Raw genomic sequence first — 23,502 nt, forward strand, 5'->3', positions numbered from 1 at the left:
GATAACGGGGGTGGAGGAGTAGGAAGGTGTGTTATAGCTCAGTTAATAGCTTGGCCTCTGCCTCTGCCTTGGCCTCTGCTTCTGCCCTTCTCCACCCATGTGTCTCTGCCCCTCTCTCTCTGACTCCCTCTGCCTCTCTCTCTGCCTCACTTTGCCTAATCTCCCTGGCCCCCTGGGCCCCGTGCCCCCGCTTCTGCCTCCTGGGTACTGAGATTAAAGGCATGCACCACCACATCTGGCTGTTGCCTGCATTTTATGGATAAAAAGCCTGAAGTTTAAAGAAGGCATCCCAGAGTTTTCAGGGTATATAGATAGATGTTAATGAAGCATATAGGGATATTTCATAAAAAACTTTTAAGTTGCCTTAACAGAGAAAATAGATTTGTCAATGGGGGAAGATGTCATGCAGAACTGTTACAGATATACTTGTTTAGGAACATGATCACTGGAGAAATCTGCGTGGGAGTCTAGAAGAGAGACTGAGTTGACGAGAGATTTGTTTTAGGGAGATGCTTTGTTTACAAGATCGGTATGTAGGCCTGAATGAGACTAACAGCAGCAGAACCATGTAGGTATCTGTTTGGAAAGTTTAGATGAAGAAGACCAGAGTAATGGTGGGAATCAAAGATAAGGGTTGAATAGAAAGACTTCAATGGCAGAATTGGGGGAGCTTGGGTACCATGGCTGTTTGAGGTGAGTTATTAAGTAGATGGAAGAGTAATATGATGATTCATTTTTAATGTTGTTGATGATGACTTTAATATGTTTGTAGACTGCCTGGGTAGAGATATCTATTATCTGAAACTATAGGACCATGTAGGTTTTCTGAAAGATTTTATTCTGTTTACAGGTTATTTATAGTTTCTGTTTTTGGCAAAGAAGCAAGTCTTTAATATATTTTGTTTCTATTTTCTTCTGTATTTTATAGTCAATTAAATGAAAAACCATTACCAGAAGGCTGGGAAATGAGATTTACAGTGGATGGAATTCCGTATTTTGTGGACCACAATAAAAGAACAACCACTTACATAGATCCACGTACAGGAAAGTCTGCCCTGTAAGTTTTCTAAACATTGCTAGTTAAAAGCACAACTAATTTCTTGGATTTTAACAAAGATTTTAGTAAGCAAAGATGAGGTATACTTGTGAAGGCTTGTCCTTAGGTCTCTGAATACCAATTCCTACTGGTTTTGTTTATTTGGGTGCGGGGCAGGGTAGGGAACAAGTTCTCATCTTATAGCTCTGATTGACCTAGAATTCACTCTGTAGACCAAGCTGGCCTTGAACTTACAGAAATCATCTGCTTTTGCTTTTACTGGTATTAAAGAGGTGTAACACTATGCTCAGCTTAGGAGTTCTTTATATATTAACAGGAGTCACTTGATCCATTATGAGAAATGCATCACTGTGTGAGCATTGAAGACTATGCTTTCACAAGCCTAATGGATTAAGCCTGCTATATGCCTAGACTATATGTCATGTACACTTTGCCTAGGTATGACCTAGTATTCCTAAAATCATGATGAACCAAACACAAGATTAAATAAAGCACTGAAAAAAAAAATATGCAGTCCAGATATATAGTAAGCACAAAGTGTGTAATGTTTAGCCTGTATAATATGGCTGTTTACATAATCAGATAGTCTGACTATGTAAATCTGGCAGTGTAGGCCAGGTTGGCCTTGAATTTACAGAGGTATCTGCCTCTGCTGCATAAGTGCTGGGAATAAAAAAGTGCATGTCATCATACTTGGCTGAACTTTTTATGCTAGTAGAAGTATACTCTAAAATAATTATTGAAAATGGGGCACTAAGCCAGATATAGGGGTGCATGCCTTTAATACCAGCACTAGGGAGGCAAAGGCAAGTGGATGGATCTGTAAGTTCAAGGCCAGCCTGGTCTACATAGTGAGTTCCCGGACAGACAGGACTGTTATACAGAGAAACCCTGTCTCAGGGCATATATATCTCGCAGTGGGTGTGCAAGAGATGACACAAAAATGACTCAGTGAGTAAAGGCACCTATTGCCAAGCCTCAGGACCTGAGTTTGATATCTGGGATCCACATGGTTGAAGGAGATAACTGACTCCTATAAGTTGTCCCCTGACACTGGAGCACTGTGGCATCAGCATGACCACACACACACACACACACACACACACACACACACACACACACACACACACACACACACACACACACACAATGAATAAATAAATAAATAATAAATGTAATAAATGTGTTAAAGAGAGTTAGAGATGGGACTATAGTTCAGTTGGTAAATAAGCAGATTGAATTTTTTTTTCCTTTTATTGGAAGAAAATGAATTGACTGAGTACACTACCAGTGACTAATTAGTAACGAAGGGATTAAAGGTGTAACTCAGTTGGAATAGTGCTTGTCTACATACATGAAGCCCTGAGTTCAGTCTCTAGTAGCACATGCAGCCTGGCATGGTGGCACATGCCTATAATACCAGCATTTGGGAGATGGAGATAGATCAAATATTAAGGCCAGCCTATATGGGTCTCAAACCAAAAGTACAAAAAGATCCCACTCAGTAACAAGAGTACTTCCCTGCAGCCAATTAGATGGTTTTCTTCATTTCTTTTTCAGATTCATTGTTAACGTGTAGAAATATAACTGATAATGTGTTAACATATTCTGATAATTTGTTGAATTTGTTTCTTAAGGTAATTAATCTTCAATTTCTGCATATAAGGTTTTATTATCTGAAAACAAATCATTATTTATTCCCAGTCTGCCTTTGTCTTTCTTGTCTGGTTATTCTAGCTTTAATTTCCAATTCTAGACATCCTTGCATAGCTTCTGACCTAATCTTAGAGAGATTTTCATTCCTTAACTATTAGTTGTGATATTCTTTTTATATTTTTCTCCTTTGTTTTAACTAAAAAATATTTTCACTTTGTGTGGTGTTGCACACCTTTAATCCCAGCATTTGGGAGGCAGAGGCAGGCAGATCTTTGTGAGCCAACTTGGTTTATATAGCCAGTTCCAGGACATGTAAGACTACAGAGAAAGATCCTGCCTCAAAAAAACTTGTGTGTGTGTGTGTATGTGTGTGTGTGTGTGTGTGAGAGAGAGAGAGAGAGAGAGAGAGAGAGAGAGAGAGAGAGAGAGAGAGAGAGAGGAGACTGTGGAGCTGGATTTACAAACATTTGTAAACTACCTAGTGTATTATGATCCGAGCTCTGGTCCTCTGATAGAACAGTAACTTCTTAATTGCTGAGCCATCTCTGGCCCTCTTTGTTATGTTTATATAGACTTGATTGTTACATGATTTCATATGTTGAACTATCCTTCCATTCTAACAGAATCCATGCAGTATGTGATAAAAAGGATTAAAACATAAATCCTTTAATATTCTGTCAGAATCCTTTTGCTAATATATATATATGTGTGTGTATACATATATACATACATTTTTAAAAATTAATTAATTTTGGTTTTTCAAGGCAGGGTTTCTCTGTGTAATAGCTCTGGCTGTCCTGGAACTAGCTCTGTAGAACAGGCTGGTTTCAAACTCACAGAGATCTGTCTGCCTCTGCCTCTTGAGTGCTGGGATTAAAGGTATATGTCACCACCATCTGGCAGCTAATAGTATTTGACTGAGAATTTTATATTTCTGCATATTAAAAGCTTGAGTGTTTATACAGAAACTGAGAATTCAGTTCAATTAGGCACCAATGGAAAATTATAGAGATAATCGAGCTGTGGCAGTAAATTATAAGTAAGTAATACAGTTACAATTAAGATTGGGTATATATAGCAGAAAGTCCTACAACAATAATACCTTATATTTGAATAGTAGTATATTTTTCTGCATTATTTAAAGATAACCGGAACCAGATAATGATGTTTGCCTATAATCATAACCACCTGTAACTCAAGCTCTGTGAGATTCAGTACTCTCTTCTAGCCTCCTCTGGCACATACTCCCTCCCCTAGATAATTAAATTAAATTAAAAAATATATAACCATAAAAATAGACTAGCGGAGAGAAATGGTATAATCAGTGGCTGGAGCAATGTCTCAGTAGTTAAGAACACTTTTTCCTCTTGGAGAGGATTCTAGCTCAGTTTCTGTCATTTACATGGCATGGAACAGCAATCTGTAAATTCAGTTCCAGGGTATCCAGTGCCTTCTCAGCCTTCATTGGGCATTGGGCACTCACATGGTACATAGACACACATCCAGGCCAACACACACACACACACACACACACACACACACACACACACATACACACACACACACACAAATAAATGAATCTTTTAAAATAAGTCAGGATCATTTTATGATCCGCTTTCCCCTGCTTTGGAAATGTTCTTACCTACAACATTACAGACAAAAGCCTCAGTCAGCATCACACTTAATGATGAAGTAATTCCTCCACAAGAGCAAGAGTATGTATCAGCATTACTGCCACTCAGCATCGTGCTGGCAATCTCAAGTATAGAAGAGACAGACTGTAGAGGAGGAAGTAAGGCTGTTTTTAAGAATCATATGTAGTTAAAATAATAAGAAATATAGAGAAAACTACTAGAGCTAATAAACTTTCCAAGATTGCAGGGTACAGAATCAGATGGAATCCTACATTGAAACAGCCAAACATTGGCTTCCAGCGATCTGGTGTTCTTGTTCTACAGCCCTAGGGCATGGCTTCCATCCTCATTGTGCTTGCCACTTTGAGAAAGGCCGCACTGGAATGGGGAACAGCAACACCCCGAGCCAATATCTTTTCTCTTTTAAAAATTGACTTGTTGAAAGCCTCTACAGACTTATCATTAGAGCTCCTTAGACAGACCTGAAGTCTCACAAACACACTAGGAAATGTCTGTGCTAGGTAGCATCCACTTGGTTGACCATGATTTTCAGTTAAGAAAAAAGGATGGAGTAGTAGGTGTGATGGGTGACATTTTTATGTAGGAGCTCTTTTGTCCAGCCCTATTATATTCTCCTGCACATAGAAAACGCTCCCCTAGCAGTGACCTCAACACGATTTTACTTAAAAATAGTCCTGAGGAAACATTCAAAACAAAAAAGAAATGAGTTGTATTAGGAATATGCTCTGCCTGGTGCCTTTGTATTTGTCTGCTGAGTAATGGGTTGCAACAGGGGTGGGGGAGTGTCTGTGTTTGCTTTCCTGTAGCATTTCTTTTACAAGCAATTGCATATGTCATGTTAATCTTTTGTTTTTCAGAGACAATGGACCTCAGATAGCCTATGTGCGAGACTTCAAGGCAAAGGTTCAGTATTTCCGGTTCTGGTGTCAGGTTAGTGTTGGCTCTGTGTCTCTGTATCTCATTCCTTTTTTTATATTGCTTATGTTATACAGCGGTTCTGCAAATATGAGAAGCATTGGAGTCATTAGGACAATGAAATATATTTTTCAATTAGATAATTGTATCTTCTGTTGTCCAAAAGATTGAGCTAGAAGTCATTTGAATGAGAACATGTGACTTTTTTCATCAGTACTATTGTTTTCAAGTTGCATAAATCCAGGACCAAAATATTTTCTGATAAACAAGTTGCAATTGGCCACTTATCTAGTATGGTGTGTGTGTGTGTGTTCTAAATAGCCCACAGTGACTTTGAACTTAAATCCTCCTGCCTTGGACTCCTGACTGCTGCAATTATAGGTGTTTGCCTCTGGCATAACTCCCCATGTTGAATATTTGATGAAATGTCTTTGATAAGTGATCATTTACATACAAATATATATTCAATATTTTTTCTGATGTTTAAATAAATCATTTTCTGTGTGGGCTCTAAATAAAATGAGTGCATTAATTTAACTATTATGTTAAATACTTAAATTCAAATTTTATAATTAACTGGGAAACATAATTCTGAATTAAAATTTGAAAATTAAAGACTTACTTGAGTCCTTTAATAAATACTTTACATATGAGGTCTGATTTTCTTTTTACTCCCATCAAAAAGAATCAGCATGAATGCTGACAGTTGTGTTGGCAGTCATGGTATAAATTCATATTCAAAATCTGTTTTCATTTGCAAAGATAAAAGTAAATAAAAATTTCCTTCTGGGTTTTAGCTAGGCCATTTTAATGGTGAGAGTTGACTTAAATTGTTCTTACATGGGGGAGAGGGGTAGGGAAGGGGAACTGGGGCTGGTATGTAAAATAATTTTTTTCAAATAAAAACAACTTTTTAAAATTGTTCTTACATTTCAGCAACTGGCCATGCCACAGCATATAAAGATCACAGTGACAAGAAAAACATTGTTTGAGGATTCCTTTCAACAGGTATTGTCTTGTTCACTCAATAATGACTACCTTCTGGTACTGATGGTTGGCTCTCAATAGTTTAGCTTTTAACTTCTTAAGTTTAGAGCTTAAGGGGGTGGGGGGGGACAGAGAGACAGAGAGAGACACTCTCATGCATGCAAGTACAAGTGTGGAGGCCAGAGATGCACTTCAGGTGTCTCGTCCCATCATTGTCTACCTTGTATTTTGAGAGAAGACACCTCACTGAACCTGTGTAGCTGAATTTGGGCTAGAGCAGCTAGCCAGCAAACCCTTAGGATCTGTCTGTCTTTGCCCCTCTGGTGCTGGGGTTGCAGGGGGTTGCAGGCATGCACTGTCACACCAAGCTTCTGCATGGGTTGCTGGAGATTTGACCATAGATCCTCAAGCTTGCACAGGAAGTACTTACTCCTGAGCCATCTCCCCAGCCCCTATTCTTGATTTTTCAGTTTAATTGTGTTGCCAGCTACCTTAGTACATTGCAGTGAGAGTGTGCAAATGTCCTCGTACAGTGTTTTGCTGCATTTCAGTGTAAATGATTACTGAGTTTCAAGTTCTGTGTCTAAGCTGCTAAGTGTGTGACCTGAAATGATACCCAGGTAGAAATATAATCTGTCATAGAAAGAGGCCTGGAAATAGCCATGTGAATGTGTGATGAGTAGGGAGAAGAGGAAAGATTTTGTTTTTATACTTTTGTAGTACTTTGAATTTTTATGATAAACATTTCTTTTAGAAGTAATGTATTTTAAGTAGGAAAGAAATTAGCCATTGGTGTCTAAATTTTCATTTCCATCAGTGAGTGAGTCAGTTTACTATCTCTATACTGTAGACATCACTATTAGGCCAATTGCACTTAAGTTTAGAAGATCGTGTTAGAATAAAAAAAATTCTCTGGATGGAGCTTTTTTTTAAAGGATCTTGCTGGTCTTTGTCTTATTACTAGATGTGGAAATGATGGTTTTCAAGCTTCTGCAATATATTGTGATAGGTGGTTTCCTTAGCGCTGAACTGAGTTCAGAGGAAGAGTTTTGTTCTTTTTTGAATGGAGCCTCAGTTATTATAAAGAGAAAAGTCAGTTGGCATCCTGCGACATAGGAACAGAGAGTGGGTCTTGGCGATTAACTGAGGCACTTAAGAGAATTCTGTTTATACCCATGGCCTGATGTAAGCCTCCATGGCCATCCTCAGCCCAGCGTTTACTCATTCCTAGTCTTCATACTCATGATTATTCTTTTGTCACTTTTTTTAAAATTATAACTCTCTAGTAGCTTTAGTGACAAGATACAGACCGTGATTAAACAAGCCTTTTATTTTCATGCTCTTACAACTAAAGGCTTTGCAGTGACATGATGATGTGCTAAAACCTTTACAACTCATGTTATATTTGACATATACCAAATCAATGGGCAGTTATAATGTAAGAGAAAACATGGTTGCTTAAAGATAACAAATCTGATATCAAAATAAGACATAATTTAAAAGTTAGCAACAGGCTTTCTTCGTAGATGTTGGATAAAATTGCTTTAAACGGTGTTTTTTATTAGCATAGTAAAACTGTTTATGGTGAAATGTGTAGAAGAAAAAAGTCCCTTCTCATTAGCACTTGGTAAAGGGAATTGTTCAAACTAGTTGTAACCTTGTGATGTCTCTCAAGTTTGTAGCTGAGTGCCTAGCTCATGGCACGTGTAGGGTGTTTATCATAACCATGCAGTCACAACCACTCCACATTTTGTTAGAACTGGCTGTGCTGTTTTGAGTATCTGTGTCTCTTTTATAGGGAACTGAGAGAACTTACCAATCTTCTTTGGATATTTATTAACAGTTTATTCTTAACACGTGATGAAATTATAGACATCATATCGAAGTATCCCTTGCAGGCCCCTGTGGGATTCTCCTAAGCAGAAGTAATTAAATAATTTTACTGAGGGAGAAACAGATTGGCCTATCTACTGTAGCTTTGTAACACTGCTGCACTTCACATCTGAAGATGACACTGTTATCCACCCATTGGGTGAGGCAAAGGAGTAGTTTTTCTGTAGACTTATAGACACCCTCTGTGTGTATTTCCAAAGATAAGTGAGTCTACAGCCACTTTTAGACAGTTAGGATATGTATCTTTTGATTGACTGTGAAACAAAACGAAATATAACTACTCCTACTGTTCTTCCCAACATTACTGGAGGAAGGGGAGGAAAACACCCAGTTCCTGACCATGCCTAGAGTTACTTTGTACACTACACAATTGACAGAACAACTCGTAAGTTTCATGTAGAAGTGTATAACGTATATAAAAATAGATGCATATAGTAAGTATATGAAACTTTACTATAATGTATTTCTATATCTGTACTGTTAATTAGATAGTAAACATTCTATTTCATGTGGAATTTAAGTTACCTATAATGGAGTAAGTGGGAAGTGACAGTGATGTTTCCACAATTGCAGTTACAGTTCTCTCACTTTATTTTTTGTAGATAATGAGCTTCAGCCCGCAAGATCTGAGAAGACGTTTGTGGGTGATTTTCCCAGGAGAAGAAGGTTTAGATTATGGAGGTGTAGCAAGGTAGTGATATATGAATACTCAGAACTTAGTCCTTTCCTCCAAAGGTATCATTACACTTTGTTCACAGTGTTATTTTCTCAATCTAATGTTCCAGGGAAATGACATATAGAAAATTAATGTAGCTTTATTATGCTGCAACTACAGAATTTCAACAAACATTAGCTTAGTGCCCATTTTCTAAGAACTGCTAGTTGATGGCACCTACATCATTCACATTGTCCTCAGAGTAACCCTACGGGATAGGATTTTACAGATGATGGGCTTTAAAGACTTCATCTAGGGCACATAAGTTGTAGCCAGATGTAAGTTTTCATTTTCTGACCAGTAGCTAGTGTCAGTCATTTCCTCCTCACTAGGGTACTGAGAAAGTTGATGGTGACTCAGTTCCTACCTAGGATTAACTTAGTGTTGAGAACACAGAGGACTATGAGAAAAGAGCTGAATGCCTTGGTTTTCCTCTATTCATTTTGGACTCTATTCATTCAGACTCTAGACGACGTCCTTGAGCAAGAGATAGTTTTGCTCATCCCACGACAGTATTACACCAGTTTAAAATTTTAAACAAGGGCCAGGCAGAAGTGGTGCACGTCTTTAATCCCAGGACTGGGGAGGAAGGTGCAAGCGGATCTCTGTGAGTTCCAGGCCAGTCTGCTCTACAGAGTAAATTCTTGAACAGACTCCAAAGCTACAAAGAAACCCTGTCTCAAAAAACCAAAAAATTAAAAATTAAAAAATTATTAACTAGGGCCATAAGATGGCTCGGGGGATAAAAGTGCTTTCTATACAACCTGGCAATCTGAGTGTAGTTACCAAAACCTACAAGAGAAGGAGAGAATCTAGCTTCCCAAAACTGTTGTGTGACCACCACATGCACACACACACACACACAGCACATATATGATAATAAACAATAAAAGAAATACATATTTAAAACTAAGTAGGTGCCAGGTGTTGGTGGCGCACGCCTTTAATCCCAGCACTCAGGAGGCAGAGGCAGACGGATCTCTGTGAATTGGAGGCCGGCCTGGTCTACAGAGCGAGTTCCAGGACAGCCTCTAAAACAATACAGAGAAACAAACAAACAAAAACTAAGTAGTTAATAATTTTAGGCACATGACTAATCCCAGCACTTTGGAGGTAGGAGTAGGGAGGATCTAGAGTTCAAGTTTAGCTTGGGCTACACGAGACCTTTTCTCACATAAAATAAATAAAAATAAATCACAAAGCAGTAGCAATGTGGAAGGGCAAGAATTTTAAAGAAAGACAGCTTGAATATTTTGAATATTTTAGTTATTTTGAGCAAATATCTGTATTTCTAGGATTATTATGAAGGGTAGAAATATTTTGGGTTTTTTGTTTTGTTTTTTAAATTCTTTAGATTTATTTATATATTTATTTTTTTATTTTAGGTTTTTTGTTTTGTTTTTTGAGACAGAGTTTCTCTGTGGCTTTGGAGGCTGTCCTGGAATTAGCACTTGTAGACCAGGCTGGTCTCAAACTCACAGAGATCTGCCTACCTCTGCCTCCCGAGTGCTGGGATTAAAGGTGTCCACCATCAACACCCAGTTTATATTTTTTATGTGCATGAGTTTTTGCCTGCATGATGTGTTTGCCTAGTGCCCTTGGAGGTCAGAAAAGGGGGTTGTTTTCCTAGAACTGGAGTTACAGACAGTTGTGAGCCACCGTGTGGGTACTGGGAACCAAACCCATGTCCTCTGAAAGAGCAGCCAGTAGAGAGATAGCTCTGATTGTCTTGAATTCACAGAGATCCTCCTGTCTCTGCCTGATCCTTTTGAGTGCCGGGATTAAAGGCGTGAGCCGCCATGCCTGACTGAAAATACTGTTTTTTTAATGACTTAAAGAATTTTTTAAATAAATCTTTGTGTATGCTAACTGGTGAGTACATCTTACTAGTCACTTTTTTTTTTTTTAAAGATTTTACTTGTAATTATGTATGTATGGGTGTGTGGGGTGGCTGCTTATACATATGAATGCTGTGCTTGAAGAGTCCAGAAAACAGCATCAGATCCCTTGGGCAAGAGTTGCAGCCAGATATCAGCTGCCTAATAGGGTGTTGGGAGCTGTACTCCAGTCCTCTGGAAGAGCAGTTTCTGTGCTTAACCGCTGAGCCTTCTCTAGCCTGAGTAATTTTTTTATAGCTTAATAAATTCTAAAATGCAGTTAAACTCTTTGAAAATACATGAAGTAATCTGAATTAATAAATATTGCAGACACTTAGATCATTCTGGAGACAGCCAAATCACTGACATAATCAGAAGAATGCCCAGCAGTATTTACATTTGCCACATTCTCACCAAAGGTTGTGCACTAACCGGACAAGAGGTCTAGGATACATGCTGATGGCACAGTATACTGGGCCAGATGGGCCCCTCCATTTTACACAGTGACCATAATCTTGGTGTTCTCAAGTCACTTAGAGTAGAGCTTCAGGGAGACTGGTGAAATGATTATTGCACAAACCTGCTGACCAGAGTTCAGTCCCGAGAACCCACATAATGTAGAAGGAGGACCAACTTTGACTTCTGAATTTACGTGCCTGTGCCCCCCACCCCCCAAATCCTTCCATCTCTGTCACAGCAAGAGTAAACTTCTCAGGGCATTATTCTAATAGATGAGTGGCTAGAATACATATTTTCCCTGTGAAAATGAGACTTAATTGAAGATGGAATTGGGAATTGTAATTCAGCTGCTCTAATTACCTGGGACAATAGTAATTTTTAAACTTGTCTGTATAAAATTATATCAACTAGCAGTTTCCACATTTTAATATCTTTGAAAAGCTAGGGTAGAAAATAGTCAATCAAGTAAGGGTCCTTAAAGTTAATGATATATAAGATCATTTGATTTTTTGTTGTTGTTGTTGTTGTTGTTTTTGTTTTTACGAGACAGGGTTTCTCTGTATTGTTTAGGAGGCTATCGATCCAGCCCGGCCTCGAACTCACAGAGATCCGCCTGCCTCTGCCTCCTGAGTGCTGGGACTAAAGGCGTGCGCCACCACCGCCCAGCCGATCATTTGAAATTTGAGAGCATATAAATATCCCATGTAACATAATGTAGTTTGAACAGAGCCAAGAAAAACCAACAAGAAATTAGGAAAGCATTGCAGTTGAGGCAGGCAGGTTCCTGACAACTCTAATGTATTGCTGCTTTGTGATTTGTTGACTTGGTTTCCTACAAGACTTTTCATCCTGAGTTTTCTTTTGATTTCAGAGAATGGTTCTTTCTTTTGTCACATGAAGTGTTGAACCCAATGTATTGCCTGTTTGAATATGCAGGGAAGGATAACTACTGTCTGCAGATAAACCCCGCTTCTTACATCAATCCAGACCACCTGAAATATTTCCGATTTATTGGCAGATTTATTGCCATGGTAAGTACAGGTACAAAACTGCACTTACTCATTCAGCAATACTAAATTTTTGTGTAGTATAACAGATCATGTGAGAGAATCCCCCCCCCCCACATTTTCCTTTTAATTTTTTGAGACAGGGTTTCTCTGTATAGCCCTGGCTGTCCTAGAACTCATTCTGTAGTCCAGGCCGGCCTTGAACTCATAGGGATCCATCTACCTCTGCCTCCTGAGCTGGGAATAAAGGCATGTGCCACTTCTACCCGTCGTGACAGAATTTATAATTTTATTTATTTTATCTGTCTGGGTCTTTTGCCTGTGTGTATGTCTGAGCACCATGTACGTGCCTGATGCCTGTGGAGGCCAGGAGAGGAAATAAGATCCTCTGGTACCTGAGTTACATACAATAATGAGTCACCATGAGGGTGCTGGGAATTAAACCTGGTCCTCTGGAAGAGCAGCAAGTGCTCTCAACTGCTGAGCCTCTTACAATAAAGGTTTTAGAGAAGTGAGGTCTTCATCGTCTCTGTGTGTGTGTGTCTGTGTATATGTGTTTGTTTGTGCGTGTGTGTGTGCACACACATATGTGTTTGTTTGTTTTGTTTTTGAGGGAGTGCCTCACTATATAGCCTTGCCTGGCTTCACTATCACTCTGTAGACCAGGTTGGTCTCCAGTTCATTGAGATCTGCCTACCTTTGTCTTGGAGTGCTATTAAAGACATGTGCCACCATGCCCAGCCTCAACAATTTTTTGAATGGAAAATGTATCTAATGTTTTGATGTTTAATGACTTTTATACAGGTATCTTAAACAGTATTGCTTCCTTTCTGTATAGGCTCTATTCCATGGAAAATTTATAGATACCGGATTTTCTTTACCATTCTATAAACGTATCTTGAACAAACCAGTTGGACTTAAGGATTTGGAATCTATTGATCCAGAATTTTACAATTCTCTCATCTGGGTTAAGTAAGTTTCTTTTTACATTTATTAAAATACAGTCGGTGTGCTTTCATTATGGTGCTAGCAAAGTTTTCCACTTTATAATCATGTCATTGTTTTACTGAATTTAAATGATATGACATCAGATCTTCTCATGTTCAGTATGATAATTTTATAGAAGTGTACCCAAAGTCTTAGGTAATATGATTATAATATTTTGTTTCTTTGAATTTGTTGTCATAATTTAAGACTTATTACTTAAATTCAAAAGGTGAATTTAATTAAAACTTTTGAATTATGATCAATCTGTATGTATAACAAATAATGCCAATTTCATTTGTGCAGAGAAAACAATATTGAAGAATGTGGTTTGGAAATGTACTTCTCTGTTGATAAAGAAATTCTAGGTGAAATTAAGAGTCATGATTTGAAACCCAATGGTGGCAATATTCTTGTGACAGAAGAAAATAAGGAGGAATACATCAGGTAAGAGGCAGTATCCCTAAAAGGAGGAACGAAAGGGGTGCTAGGGGGAATGACTCAACAGTGAACAGTACTTGCTTCTCTGCCAGAGGACCCTAAGTTTGTTCACAGTACCCTTTTCAGACTGCTCTCAACCATCTGGAACTGGAGCTCCAGGGCATCAACACTTTCCTGTCCTCTGGACACTAACACATGTGGCATATACACAATAAATATTCGTCTTTTTTAGAAAATGAGCCAATGTTCCTTTGACAGAGTTTAGCCTTTTTGTTAATGATTATCTGATAGTAGTTAAAAGGTGACAGTTTTAAAATATTGTTTGCTTTTATGGTAAACACATTTGTGTAAACAATTATTTTTCATTTCTAGTGTCAACCTTAAAATAGGATTTTAAAAGTAGAAAGTCATGGTGAATCATTTATTTATTTATTTATTTGCGATAGGGTCTATGTAGCCATGGCTAGCCTGGACCTTATTTGCAGTTCAGGCTGGTCTCAAACTTGTGGAAATCTACCCACTCCAGCTTTCCCAGTGCTGGGATTAAAGGCCAGCACCACCACTCCTAGCATGGATATCCTCTTTTACTAGCATTTTTTGTTTTTACTTTTGGTTTTTCTGGACAGTGTTTCTCTGTGTAGCTCTGGTTTTCCTGAAACTCACTCTGTAGACCAGGCCAACTTCAAACTCAGAGATCCTCCTGCCTCTGCCTCCTGAGTGATTGAGATCAAAGGAATGAACCACCATCACAGGATCATTTTTTGTTTTCTAAGAGATTTAACTTGTTCCAGGCATCATGGTATATATCTGCAGTCCTAGCACTTGTTAACAAGACAGAGAGACAAAGTTCAAAGTCATCTTTGTCCATAGAGCAAATTCTAGGCAAGCCTGAACTAGGAGAGAGCCTGTCTGAAACAAGCAAAGCTCACTAGGCTTCTCTCTATCTCTCTCTAGGCCTCTCTCCCTGTGTCTCTGTCTCTCTCTCTCTCTCTCTCTGTGTGTGTGTGTGTGTTGGGGGAGCCTCATAATAGATCAAATAGATCAAAAAACAAAAGTGAGTCCTTAAAGTGCCAATCAACCACCTTGACCCAATTGCTTTTTTTTTCTCTTGTTTTTCTAACTTGATAATTTTTGGTCAGAGAACATTCTTTAAAATGACATTCTGTTTTGAAACTTGTTTAAACCAGTATATGGTCTGTCTTTTGCACATATGTGCTTCTATTGTTGGGTTAGTTGTTGTCAAGAACTCAGATACCTAAAATATATACATTTGTTTGCTTGTTAAAATTTTTTTTAAAGAAAATATTCTGAAACAAAGTAAAATTTCTATATGATTTTAACTGTTGAAAGCTGCAATTTTTTTTGGTAAAGAAGAGTTTAAAGAAAGTAATTCCCTAAAAAAATATTTTCAAATATGGCATCGTAGTGCATACTTGTTATCCTAGCCATTCTGAAGCGAAGGCAGGAGGATTGCCTTGAGCTTGAAGCCAGGCTGGGCTGCATAATGAGTTACAGGACAGCCTGGGTTACGTTATGAGACCCTCTTTTACAAAAAGGCGTTCATGTTACTCTAATTTTTATGTATATTTCAGGGTTTTAGAATATCATTTACATTTTTATTTTTATATGCAGAACTTAAAATTAAAATTTTAACTTCCTAATACAATTTCTATTCTTGTTTGCCAGGATGGTAGCTGAGTGGAGATTGTCTCGAGGTGTTGAAGAACAGACACAAGCTTTCTTTGAGGGCTTTAATGAAATTCTTCCCCAGCAATATTTACAATATTTTGATGCAAAGGAGTTAGAGGTAATGAGTTTTTCTGTACTCCAACGCACTAGCAAATGCCCTCGGGTATCTATTTTAAAACCAATTTTCATCTGTCTAGTGGAATTTGTATTTTTTTATGGTAACAGGTATTTGAAACACCCTTAATTTATACTGAAACAAAAAAGAACATTACCTGAAAAAAGCTGTTGTGTGCACTGTTGCTCTTCCAGAGGACCTAAATTCAGTTCCCAGATCTGAGGGTGCCCGGCTGTCTAGAAGTGCATAAACATATGTAGACAGACATCCATACATGTATATAAGTCAATAATATTTTTTAAAAACTCTGTTTAAAAAGTCTCGATATTAGGTTTTTCTGCAATTCAGTAACCATTTTCCTCAATGTGTTACCTCATACATGGGAGCTGCCCTTCTTGAGTCATGAGACTAGGAGTCTGAGTCACATGGACAGGACTCAGGGTGTAGGGCTTACTGAGGTTTGCTTCAATCGCTATGTTTCATGTTAGTCTTATTTATGTAAAACATTTTTGGTTACCTAAAGTAACAACTTGTTTTTTGTTTTTTTGTTTGTATAGGTCCTTTTGTGTGGAATGCAAGAGATTGATTTGAATGACTGGCAGAGACATGCCATCTATCGTCACTACACTAGGACAAGCAAACAAATCATGTGGTTTTGGCAGGTTTGTTTCTAAATTTATTTTTATGGACAGACACAGCATACATTTTATTTTATTTTATTTTTTTAGAATTTACCAAAATAAGTGACACAACAAACTGTGAATTTTTGTTTTATGCTGTGTGTGCATTACAGTAATATGTTATAACAAGTGAGTATGATTTTTTACAGAATCCTCAGAAGACTGTTACTGAGTAACACTTACCTTGTACCTTTGCCAGAGTACAAGTTAATGCCAGAGTATGTGACTCACTCATTAGGGTTAGAGAGAGCTCGCTAGTAAAGAGCACCTGTTTTTGCAGGGTTCCCAGCACCCACACAGTGACTCACAACCATCCACATACACACGTGCAGGTAAACCCCTCCTGCACATACAATAAGTAAGTCTAAAAAATTATAAAAAGAAAGATTCATTTATATTTGACATCAATAATTTTGTAATTTTACGGAACTATAAAGTATGGCTTTTATCATTGCTACTTCATTAAGAATTATGTAATGTTTGAATGGCAGATTTAGAAGATCAGGGCTAGGGTTATAGGGAGAACTCTCAAAAAATGCCTGCTGTCTGGGCTGTTCAGCCAATAAAGAGATCTTGTCTTTAAAACAAGAGCCCAGCAGTAGTGGCACATGCATGCCTTCATTCCCAGTGCTCAGGAGACAGAGGCAGATGGATTTCTGAGTTTAAGGCCAACTGGTTTACAGAATGAGTTCTAAGGCAGCCAGAGCTACACAAACCTTGTATTGAGTCCCCCCCAATTAAAACAAACAAAAACCAAACAAAACAAGAATAGTTTAAATATACAGTTAACATACATGATTTACTGGTTTCACCGGAAAAGAATTAAATCCAGAGACCGCAGCAGATATTGCTGCATGCCAGTAATTATAGCAATGTTGTTCCAGCTCACCCAAAGGCAAAGTTAACCTATGTAGAGAGAGCCTTTTCCTTACCAGCAGCTTTGGTTTTTCCCCACCAGTCGCCTGGGCTCTGCTGCATTGTAGTCCCCAAATAACACACAAGACGCTGTATTAATTATGAAGCTGTTGGCCTTGCTTGTTTCTTACTAGCTCTGACTTAAGTATTTATCCCATAATTGTTAATCTAAGTATTTCTCTTATCGGAGAAAAGTTCCAGACATCTTACTTCTCTGGCGGGCTACATCGTGACTCCCGTGTTTCTCCTACCCAGAGTCCTCCTGGACTCCTAGTCCCACCTATCTTGCTTCCCTATTGGCCAACAGTGCTTTATTGACATATACACAGGACTTCCCCATCATCTCCTCTTTTCTGTCTAAACAAAAAAAAAGGTCTTAACTTTAACATAGTCAAATTATATATAACAGAACAGTTATCAAGTAAGAACACAGTTAAAAATATTTTGTTTATCAACATTCAGCAAGATTTAAAGAAAATATGATTCATCCCATCCTTGTGAGTCCAAAGTTCTATATGTAGCTTATCTTTTATCATAACTAAGGAAAACTATAATTATCTGTCTTCAACTCCATCAAAGACCACAGAAGGACAATATATAAACACTAGGATTGACAGAGACATCTCGCTACCTGGACAGTCACCTGAAGTTCCTCTGTAACGTTGGGGCATTCATCTTCAGCCCATAGGCCACAATGTGTCCAGAAGACTTCTCAGCAAAGCAGGAGATTTCAAACTGTCCATCTGCATTGGCAATCTGTCAGTCATTTTTCTGTGTCCTGTACAAAGTCTAGTAGACTCTTCCATGAAGCAGGAACCCTGAAGGATTGTTTGAGTTCAGCAGTCACTTTCCTGTGGATCCTACATGTCCAGTTTATACAGCAACAGTCCAGCAGTCCAGGCAAGAGCAGTTTCTTGCCCAAATGGCCAATCTTGCCATGTTGAAAGCAAACTCCACAACGAGTTTCTTCGATGCCCATCTTCCTCCCAGACGTAATTGGTGTGCCAGGGGCAGACATATCTCATTGTCAAGAAAAATCCTAAACCATTTTAAATGCCATTTTCTGAAGGTCTTTGAAAGGTTTGAAGACTATCTATCTCAAATATATTTCTGTATATCTAGTAAACCTAACTTACCTAACTAAAAATTCTATTATAAGTAACTATCTATAGTCTGTATTCAATTATGCATTATGTTTTAAAAGATCAGTATAAGCACAATACTTAATCAAGAGGAGAAATATACACATCACAAAATTGACCTTGGATTTTTATCAATAAATGAAAAACCATACCCATACCAAGTATTCATTTCCATACCATAAACCTACCTGCATTTTAATGGATAAGCAAACAAAAAGTGGTGTGTACATTAATAGAAATTAGCCCTGAAAATGAATGAAACTTTTGATGTGTAGTTCAGCATAAGGCTGTAAAGCAGTGTGAATTTTGAGCTGGGCATGGTATCTCACGCTTGTAATTACAGGTCTTAGCCCAGTGGTTCTCAACCTTCCTAACTCTGCTACCCTTTATACAGTTCCTCATGTTGTGGTGACCCCATAAAACTATTTTCATTGCTATTTCTTAATTAGTTTTGCTACTGTTATGAATTGTAATGTAAGTATTTTTGGAGATGAAGGGTTAACAAGGGGTTGTGGCTCACAGATTGAGAACCACTGTCCTAGAGGATAAAACAGAAGGATTATAAATTCAAGAGAAGCCTAGGTTACTTAGCCATCTGTCTCAGAAACAGGAAAAACATGAATTTTGTGCTGGAGGTATAGTTGACTTAACATGCTCCAGGCCCCAAATCCAATCATAAACACTGAGGCTGAGGGAGGGATGTTCAAGAAATCATCAGGGGCTGGTGACATAGCTCTGATATAGAGCACTTGCCTAGTGTGCACAGGCCCTGGTTCAATTCCCTGTCCTGAGGAAAAAAAGCGAGTTTTAAGACCTGGCTTGGTGGCACACATCTCTAATCTCAATCCTCAGGAAGCTGGAGGACCACTGTAAGTTCCAGGCCAGCCCAGTCTATGTAATGAGCTCTGACCTATCACCCTTCTGCTTTCTACCTCCCAGGTGCATAGGCATGTGTCAATTTTTCAGTAATTGAAAAGCTATATGCAGAAAGCACATGTGTTATTCTACTTTAGGTGGATAAATTTATTGAAGTAGAATGTAGGATTGAGGTAACATTTTATAGGGAGAGAGTTTTATTTAGGATGTGAAAAAATTCTCAAGATAGTTAATTAATAGTGTGGATGTATATAATGCTGCTGTATTATACACTTAGAATTATTAACATGGGGAGCTCGGAATAGGGCTGAGTCTATAATGTGCTTGTAATCAAAGAAAGCTGGACACAGCAGCATACACCTTGATGCCGGAGCTGGGAAGGCAGAGACAGGAGCATCCCTAAGGTGTGCCAGCCATCTAGTGTAGCTGAAAGGACAAGCTGCAGGTTCCATGAGAGACTGTTTGAAAAAATAACACAAGATAAGGTGGAGAGCCATTGAGGAAGACACCTAGGATAGACTTCCAGCTCCACACATAAACATTTGCATCTGAACATGTATGTACATATTCATATGTCAAGTATATATATACATACCCCCACAAAAATAACAGGGCAGATTTTGTTAGATATATTTTCCCTAAGTATTATATCTATTTGTTTGTTTTTTGTGTGTACATATATGGCATGGTTTGCATATGGACTCAGAGAACAACTGTCAAGTGGCTTCTGAGGATTGAACTTGATCATCAGGCTTGTTGCCAAGCACCTTGTCCACTCAGCCATCTAACTGGTCATTTAACACAATTTTTAAAATAGAATTTAAAATGTCCTCTATATATGTAACAAAATTCGTATTAAGAAACACAAAGATGAAGCTGGGCATGGTGGCACACAACTTTAATCCCAGCACTTGGGAGGGAGAGGCAGGCAGATCTGAGTTCAAGGACAGCCTGATCTACAGAGAGGCACTCAAAAACCCTGTCTTGAATCCTCCCCCCACCAAAAAAAAGGAAAGAAACACAAAGATGAACTGAAATAATTAACAAGAAACCGGATTGGTGGCTCATGCCTATAATCCTAGCATAATTAGGAGGCTAAAACAGTGATTTTGGAGTGTAAGGACAGTCTCAACTATATAGCAAGCTTGAGGGCAGCCTGGACTACAGACTGGCTGTGAACTCACACAGATCCACCTGCCTTTGCCTTCCAAGTGCTGGTATTAAAGGTGTGTGCCACCACAACCTGGCTCATAAGATCCTTTTTTCAAAAAATAACTAAATAAGTAATTGACAGTAAATAAGGGGACATACTTCTTACAAGAACATATGTTGCTCAGCCAAAATAAGCTGCAGGATATAAACATCTGCTAGAAACCTTATATGTCTGGCTACTTGTGGCTACAAATACCTTAAGATACTGAGGAAAGGGGTTGTTGCATTTCATAAGCTTTATTTGATTTGTTCATGAAACCAAGAGATTTATTCATACTAGAGTTTTGTGTCCTGAGTAACCACAGGAATGTGCTGTAGGACAGACACGTCTCCGGGGAACAGGAAAGACTGCCCTAGAAAAACAGAGCCAAGAGCTTTTAGAGATCCTATCCTGAGGTCTAGTAAAGGAGGCTGCTGAGGCTTTGACGGGTATGGATAAATTTACTGTCTAGTGTTGCTGACATCCCGAGTTCATTTAAGATTTGAAGTGATCATTTTTCTCTGTTGTTCAGTGAGCTGTATATAACATAACTTAACATCTCTCCTTGAATGTGATGTTAACAGTTTGTTAAAGAGATTGATAACGAGAAGAGGATGAGACTTCTGCAGTTCGTTACTGGAACCTGCCGATTGCCAGTGGGAGGATTTGCTGACCTCATGGGTGTGTATCAAGGTCCTTTTCTGTAAAGAAGGCTGTTGACCTTGCTGCCCTTGGATGACTGTGTGTGCAACTTATCAGGAGCGACAGACAGGTGTCTTTGTTCTTAGCCATCCACAGTGGACCTGCATTTTGTGGACTTGCAGTTGGCTTTTTAGTTCTTGCCCCAGTGTATTTTTTTTTTCCCCTGTTTTTTAAGACAGGGTCTCATGTCCCCTAGACTGGCTTCAGATTCACTATGTAGCCAAGGGTAACCCTGAATTCCTAGCCTCCTGCCTCCATATGTATGTTTGATAAAGTGCTATGGTAGAAGATATATTTAAATAGACAAATACCTGTTCCTATTTTTGGGTGGGGGGAGGACTACTTTTTTTTCTTTTATTTTTTTATGTGTTTGTTTTGCCTGCATGTATACCTGTGTGAGGGTGTCATATCTTGGAACTGGAGTTACAGTTGTGAGCTACCATGCCAGTACTGGGAATTGAACTCTGTTCCTTTAGAAGAACAGCCAGTGCTCTTAACCACTGAACCATCTCTTCAGCCCCACTTGTTCCCTTTTTAAAGAATATATTTGAGTTTAAGAAAGTAAATCTTCTCTAAGCACTGGAAAATCATAAAGCATATAGAAAAAATGAGAAATAGCTGGATGTGTTGGCAAATGCCTGTAATCCCATAACTTGGGAAGTGTAGGTAGAAGGATCAGGAGTCAAGTCATCCTTAACTACCTTAGCTACATAGCATGATTGAGGCCATTCTGAACTACATAATACCCAGCTTCAAAATAAAAGAAGCAAAGTGTGAGTTCAAGGCCAACCTGGTCTACTGAGTGAATTCCAGGACAACTCAGGTTTTACACAGAGGAAGCCTGTCTTGTAAAACAAAAAAGAAAAAAAAGAAAGAAAAAGGAATAAGCTAAATCCAGTAGGATAGTAATACACTTGCCAACTAAAGTATAAAAGATCAATTTGAGGAAAAATAAAAATGGACCTTATTTAAAAGTGTAGCATCAGGCTGATGGTATAGCCCTTGCTGAACATGCATGAGATCCTGGATTTTGTCCCTAAAAGTAAGTAAACTAGTGTCAAAACATATCTTCTTAGGGGCTGGAGAGGTGACTTAGTGGTTAAGAGCTCTGGCTGCTCTTCCAGGAAACCTGGTTCAATTCCCAGAACCCACATGGCAGCTCACCACTGTCTCTAGCTCTAGTTCCAGAAAATCTGATACCCTCATGCAGACATAAATGCAGGCAAAACACTAATGCACAAAAATAATAAATCATTAAAAATATTTTTTTTAAAAAGTGACTAAAAATAGGAATGTGCAAGTGCTTGAGAGAAGGCTCCATTGTTAAGAGCACTGGCTGTTCTTCTGGAAGACCAGGGTTCAATTCCCAGCACCCACATGGCAGCTTACAACTGTCCGTAACTGTCCATAACTCCAGTTCTAGGGGATCTGATACCTTCACACCATGCACATAAAATAAAGTTAAATTATTAAAAATATAAAAAAATAAAATTAAAAAATAGAACTGTAAATGTAGGAGTCTACATGGAAGTTATATAATTAAGGGATAATGTCAGGTAAGAGTAAAAGCTAGAGGCTACCTAAAAACAATTCAAGTGCCAGGCGGTGGTGGCGCACGCCTTTATTTTTTTATTTTTTTTTAAAGAGTTATTTATTTATTACATATACAGTGTTCTGCCTACATACCAGAAGAGGGCACCATATTGAATTGTAGATGGCTGTCAGCCACCATGTGGTTGCTGGGAATTGAATTCAGGACCTCTGGAAGACCAGCCAGGCTCTTAACCTACGAGCCATCTCTCCAGCCCCAGCACACGCCTTTAATCCCAGCACTCGAGAGACAAAGGCAGGAGGATCTCTGTGAGTTCGAGGTCAGCCTGGTCTACAGAGTGAGTTCCAGACAGGCTCCAAACAATACAGAGAAACCCTGTCTCGAAAAAACAAAACAAAACAAAAAACCAAACAAAACCCAAAACAATTCAAGTATGTTACTTTTACAATTAGATTCTTTCCCATCTCTTTCTCTTCCTCTCTTTTCTTACAGTAGGTTTGGACGAGTCTATGCGTCTGGGAATCTGAATCGCAATGCTGATGCTGAATTGGGATGCATAATTGAAGAATTTTTAAATCAATTTCTTTATGCTTTTACTGTGCTTTAGGGAGTAATGGACCACAGAAGTTCTGCATCGAGAAAGTTGGGAAAGAAAATTGGTTACCCAGAAGCCATACCTGGTAAGCAAAATCAGAAATGCAGAAAATAAATTTTTATCAACTTAGCCTCTGGCTACTTGTTAGAAATTGAATAATTTCTCCATATCTTAACAGTTTTATGAGGCAGAATTTATGTCTCACAAAATAAATTCCCTTCCCCCCTTTTAAAAAATGGTTAATTTTCTCCAGCACTCGGGAGACAGAGGCAGGCGGATCTCTGTGAGTTTGAGGCCGGGCTGGACCGACAGCCTCCAAAACAATACAGAGAAACCCTGTCTCGTGAAAAACCAAAAAAAAAAAAAAAAAAAAAAAGGTTAATTTTCTTTGTATATGT

At 38.5% G+C, this 23,502-nt stretch overlaps 1 protein-coding gene across 2 annotated transcripts in view; it reads left to right on the top strand.

Moving 5' to 3' along the window:
- Itch (itchy E3 ubiquitin protein ligase) overlaps positions 1-23,502 on the top strand; it is an 89,174-nt gene that overhangs the window by 60,639 nt on the left and 5,033 nt on the right. For both annotated transcript variants that reach the window (XM_040732621.1, XM_040732622.1), the window contains 11 exons: positions 929-1,057; positions 5,226-5,298; positions 6,220-6,291; positions 8,766-8,854; positions 12,086-12,245; positions 13,060-13,193; positions 13,512-13,652; positions 15,333-15,453; positions 16,008-16,112; positions 20,840-20,936; positions 23,117-23,189. In XM_040732621.1, the coding sequence (XP_040588555.1) occupies positions 929-1,057; positions 5,226-5,298; positions 6,220-6,291; positions 8,766-8,854; positions 12,086-12,245; positions 13,060-13,193; positions 13,512-13,652; positions 15,333-15,453; positions 16,008-16,112; positions 20,840-20,936; positions 23,117-23,189 (1,194 nt within the window). The remainder of the gene's footprint in view (positions 1-928; positions 1,058-5,225; positions 5,299-6,219; positions 6,292-8,765; positions 8,855-12,085; positions 12,246-13,059; positions 13,194-13,511; positions 13,653-15,332; positions 15,454-16,007; positions 16,113-20,839; positions 20,937-23,116; positions 23,190-23,502) is intronic.

This window comes from Mesocricetus auratus, unplaced genomic scaffold (genome assembly GCF_017639785.1).
Source record: "Mesocricetus auratus isolate SY011 unplaced genomic scaffold, BCM_Maur_2.0 Super-Scaffold_100028, whole genome shotgun sequence".
NCBI lineage: Eukaryota > Metazoa > Chordata > Mammalia > Rodentia > Cricetidae > Mesocricetus > Mesocricetus auratus.